At 41.4% G+C, this 5,493-nt stretch overlaps 1 protein-coding gene across 1 annotated transcript; it reads right to left on the bottom strand.

Annotated features, from left to right (window-relative positions):
- Window positions 1-2,963: 2,963 nt before the first annotated feature.
- LOC138874900 (uncharacterized) lies at window positions 2,964-3,566 on the bottom strand. The gene has a single exon (XM_070153693.1). It carries the CDS (start codon window positions 3,564-3,566, stop codon window positions 2,964-2,966), a length of 603 nt encoding a protein of 200 aa, XP_070009794.1.
- Window positions 3,567-5,493: the final 1,927 nt, after the last annotated feature.

Below are 5,493 nucleotides of genomic sequence, written 5' to 3'. Positions count from 1 at the left end.
GGAGTGTTTAGAAACTCCGCAGGAAATTGGATCTTAGGTTTCGCTGGCAGCAGATTTACAGGCGATTCTACTTCGATGGAACTACATGCCTTGCTCCATGTCTTGTATCTAGCATGGCATCACTAACTCTTACCACTGAAAATCAATATTGACTCCACTGAGGTAATTTTATGCTGAAAAATAATAACATGCAACACTTATCTTTACTTTCTGAGTGCAGACACTTGCTACGCCAGCTGAGTAGCCCATACATCATGTACGTTTACAGGGAGAAAAATAATGTAGCAGATAGATTAGCCAAATATGGAGCATCTTTAAGTGGAGGAACCAACTTGCAACTACTACAGGAGGCGCCAACCTTTTTGGAAACAACACTGCATAAAGATCAACAAGGCACCAACCACTTCAGAAAAACATCTCTTACAGCAACGACTGAACCGCTTATATTTTGTTTAGATGATCCATCTAATGAATGTATTTCTGCAGACTTAGGTCACCAACAACAATTACAGACCCCCACCTACTCTTTTTCTAAACCAGAGGAATGTTCTCTACTTGCTCCTTGTAATGCTTTAAGTTTGTAATATAAACAAATTTCGTCGGTTGACCAAAAAAAAAGTTATAAGATTCCTATCTATAAACCTCTTAAAGCTTGATGTTGAGTCTTGGCTGGTTCTTCCTACAGACTCTGACCTGAATCTTGATGCTCGTTAGCTGCAACCACTGGTTCATTCTTCTTCAGCTTTTCGGATCAAGGCGGGACATGCAAAGCTTGTGACTTCAATCATGTTTTGAGCAGTCCGCATCTTTTCTCCGCTTCTACACTTAGAGTTCAACTTCTTTTCTTCTTTTTATTTTCTTTTATTTGGATTTAGAATTCTTCTTTTGAATGTCTCGAAACTTGTGCCTCAAGGTAAATACCCGCTCAGGCACCAAAACAAACAAACGAACGAAATTTTTTTACCCCAATTTTCACTAGGAAAATTTCGTGAGTTATAAAAATCTAGACTACTTCTTTATTGAAAGCAATAAAATCAGGATAGTATATCCTTGGAAAAAAGAGATTAGGGAGTGGAGCCCTATATCTAAAATAAAATCAAATAGGGATCGGAGGCCCCAAGTTGGGAAGATTACCAGGTTATGCTGAAAAAATGACCGGGTTATGTCGGGGAGGTCCACGGGTTATGCCAGGAAAAACATCAGGTTATGCTGGAAAAAGAAAAAGGTCCTCGTGTTATGCCTGGTAAAGTCATTGGGTTATGCTGGAAAAAGAAAAAGGTCCTCGGGTTATGCCGGAGAGGTCCACGGGTTATGCCGGGAAAGTCATCGGGTTATGCTGAAAAAAGAAAAAGGTCCTCGGGTTATGTAGGGGAGGTCCACGGGTTATGTTGGGAAAGTCATTGTGTTATGCCAGAAAAATAAAAAGGTCCTCAGGGGAGCGACTAGGGAGTGGAACCCTATAATGGAAAAGACTACAAGGTTATGCTGGGAATGACTAGGGAATGAGACCCTATGTTACGAAAACGCAACTAGAGATTGGGGACCCTAGGCTACCATGATTTCGGATTTTTCTTCCTCTTTTTTTTTTTACTTCACTCTTAATTTTATTTAGGGGAGTGAATGGAGGGTTTTAAAAGACTTCCCTTTTCGGGTCAACTTTTATTGCAGCACTGTTTTGGTTTCTGCGTGCCTTGCTTTTATTGCTCCTGCTTCTTGCAAGGTTATTTTGGACTGCACCTATTTTCAAATCAAATAACAATTTGTCAGTTTGAAACAGTGGTTGGTTTTGTGGTCTTGATTGTTTTGATCACTTGATCTCGGCCCAACTCTTTCGATGAAAATCTCTGTTACTCGCTGGATTTCTGGAGATCAATCTCTCTTTTAAACCCAGAGATCTTGACTTTCCAAAATTTCACATGACGGTTAGCCCATGTGGGGTTTTGGCCTTTTCATCTTATTTTGCCTTTATGGGCACTTGACTTTGGATTTCTTTCCTTTTTCAATAATTTTGAATCTGGAGCATCGGCCATCATGGCCAGTCGAGATCGACTTGACGCACCTGCTGAGACTGGGTGCTTTTCCTTAAATTTTGGCTTTTGTTAAGCAGAACCCTATAAAACCAATCTTGCCATCTTTTATTTGTATTAGTTTCGGAGAAGGATTAAACCATAAGGGATTCAAAGAAAAGTAAACAAAGGACAGGATAATGAATTTAACGAGAAATGTCCCTTTCGGGGAAAGGAAAGAAGGACTTATCTGGAGTGCATGCGGACTTCAATAGACATGACATGCTTCTTGGACTGGATACCCGATCTTTGCAAACCATCCAACTCTCAAAAACCCATCATAACTCGTATCTCAAAACCGAGAAACCTTACCAGGACTCTATCAGTGCCGATGGTTGTAAGGAATTCCTTCTTTTCGATCAATGGCTCCCTTTGCGGGTTTTCACTAACTGACCTCTCTAATTTCTCTTCTCACCGTCGCCTTATAGTGCTCTTTGCAGGTTTTCACTAACAAGACTTTCTCATTTTCAATTTCTCTCCTTACCATCGCCTTACGGTGCCCGTGTGGGTTTTCACCAATAAGACTCTCTCATTTTATTTCTCTCATTTTGTTGTATCAGATCCAAGTAACTGTATCCTCCAATTTTGAAGATCTTTTACCGGTTGATCGGAATGACTTGAACAGGATTTGGGGTAAAAAGAATTTGGATTGAATTACAATTTTGGAACCTTGCAGGCGAAACTATCGCCGAATCATTATAACTTCTGCCCCAGTTTCAACTTTTGGGGGAATTTGGATTTTTATTTTGGTGTGACTGAACCCCAGAGAGAGGCTGCCTACATTTCCTTTCGGAATCAAGATGAACGTAGTTTAGGGAAACTTTGTTTTTTGATTTTAAATTTTTTTTACAAACGTTTTCGGGTTCCAAAGAGGGTGAACAAAGAAAGGTAACCGGCTCAAAGGGTTAGCAAAAGGTTGAAGTGTTTGGGGTAGCGAGAATGAAAGCCTTCATCATCCCAATCGGATAATATCGGTACCACCGAAGGGTTAAACATAATACCTTTGACCGTGTCTGCATTGATAGCTGTTTCAGGGTCATTTCCCTCAATGTCTCCTAAGTACAATGCTCCTTTTGGCAACAATTTTCTTATAATGTATGGACCTTTCCAGTTTGGAGCGAACTTTCCTTTTGCTTCCTTGTGATGCGGGAGAATACATCTCAAAACAAGTTGCCCCACTTCAAAGTTCCTAGGCCACACTTTCTTGTTGTAGGCACGGGCCATTCTTTGTTGGTACAATTGCCCGTGGCAAACTGCGGCCATCCGCTTTTCATCAATCGAAGTAAACTGTTCTAAACGGGTTTTGACCCACTCACTATCTTCAACCTCGTCTTCAACGATAATTCGAAGAGATGGAATTTCAACTTCTGCGGGCATTATGGCTTCAATGCCATTAACCAATAGATAGGGTGTAGCTCCAACTGATGTGCGCACAGTTGTGCGATATCCCAATAATGCAAACAACAACTTTTCATGCCATTGTCTGGAACTTTGAATCATTTTTCTAAGAATCTTCTTGATGTTCTTGTTTGCTGCTTCAACAACACCATGGCTTTGGGCCGATAAGGGGTAGAATTCTGATGGGTGATCTTAAATTGTTCGTATATCTCCCTCATCAAATAACTGTTCAAGATTGTAGCATTGTCTGTAATGATAGTTTTAGGAATACCAAAACGACAGATGATGTTGGCGTGCACGAAGTCTACCGCTGCTTTCTTAGTGACTGCTTCAACCCATTTTATGAAGTAGTCAATGGAAACCAATATGAATATGTGCCCATTTGAAGCTTTTGGCTCGATTGGCCCAATGACATCCATACCCCAAGCAACGAACGACCACAGTGCTGACATAGGATGCAGTTCTGAAGGCGGTGCATGAATCAGGTCACCATGTACCTGACACTGATGACACTTTTGGACAAAACTAAAGCAATCATTTTCCACAGTCATCCAGTAATAGCCTACTCGAAGGATTTTTTTTGCAAGTACGTATCCATTCATATGGGGCCTACACACTCCTGCATGTACTTCATTCATGATTCTTCCAGCCTCTTGGGCATCCACGCATCTTAGAAGGCTCAGATCTGGAGTCCTTTTGTACAGAACCTCTCTGCTCAAGAAGAAACCATTGGCGAGCCTTCTAATGGTTCTCTTTTGGTCTCCACTAGCTTGCTCGGGATATTCCTTTGTTTTTAAGAATCTTTTGATATCATGGTACTATGGCTGAACATTAGTCTCTATTTCAACTGCGCTGCAATAACCATGTCTTTCTCGAATTTGGATTCCAATGGGTCAATGTGGATATTGCCTAGATGTGGTAACATCGAATATAAAGTGGCTAGTGCATCGGCCAACTCATTGTGAAACCAAGGGATGTACTTGAACTCGACGAATGTGAACTACTTGCTAAGATCTTCCATATGTTGCCTATATGGAATAAGCTCGACATCCCGAGTCTCCCATTCTCCTTGAGCTTGTCGGATAATTAAGTCTGAATCTCCCATGATTAACAATTCTTCCACATCTTGGTCAATTGACATATTCATGCCCATAATGCAGGCTTCATACTCGGTAGTGTTGTTTGTGCAGAAAAACCGAAGCCAGGCTGTGGATGGATAGTGCTGACCAGTGGGTGAGATCAAAATTGCCCCAATCCTGACACCTTTTGCATTCACAACTCCATCGAAGAACATTTTCCAAGCATTGGTGTCTTCTGAAATTACCTCAACTGAATTTTCTTCCTCGTCCGGAAAGTAAGTACTCAAAGGATGGTATTCATCATCAACAAGATTTTTAGCTAGGTGATCTGCCAAAGCTTGAGCTTTCATTGCCATGCGGGTGACACAGACTATGACAAATTCGGTGAGCAAGATTTGCCATTTTGCTAACCTCCCTGTGGGCATCGGCTTCTGGAATATGTACTTCAAAGGGTCCAACCTAGTTATGAGGTAGGTGGTATAAGCCAACAAGTAATGCCTAAGCTTCTGAGCGACCCAAGTCAGGGCACAACAAGTTCTTTCCAACAAAGTGTATTTGGCTTCATAGCTAGTGAACTTCTTGCTCAAATAGTAGATGGCCTGTTCTTTCTTCCCGGTCACATCATGTTGCTTGAGAACACATCCACAGGAATTCTCCAAGACTGTCAAATATAAAAACAAAGGCCTTCCAAGTTCGGGTGGGACCAAGACTGGCGGATTCGACAGATATTCTTTGATTTTGTCGAAGGCTTCTTGACACTCATTTGTCCATCTAATCGCCGCATCTTTCTTCAATAGCTTAAATATGGGCTCACATGTGGAAGTCAACTGAGCAATGAACCGGCTGATGTAATTCAATCTTCCTAATAGACTCATAACCTCTTTCTTGGTTCTCGGAGGGGGCAAATCCCGAATAGACTTTATCTTTGTTGGATCTAGCTCGATGCCCCT

Source organism: Nicotiana sylvestris, chromosome 8, assembly GCF_000393655.2.
Source record: "Nicotiana sylvestris chromosome 8, ASM39365v2, whole genome shotgun sequence".
Classification (NCBI taxonomy): Eukaryota; Viridiplantae; Streptophyta; class Magnoliopsida; order Solanales; family Solanaceae; genus Nicotiana; species Nicotiana sylvestris.
The sequence above is the reverse complement of the archived record's forward strand: the minus strand, read 5'-3'. Positions and strand labels throughout refer to the sequence as shown.

Coding starts and splice junctions, on each gene's coding strand:
- LOC138874900 (XM_070153693.1), bottom strand. CDS start 3,566: ATGATTCAAAGTTCCAGACAATGGCATGAAAAGTTGTTGTTTGCATTA.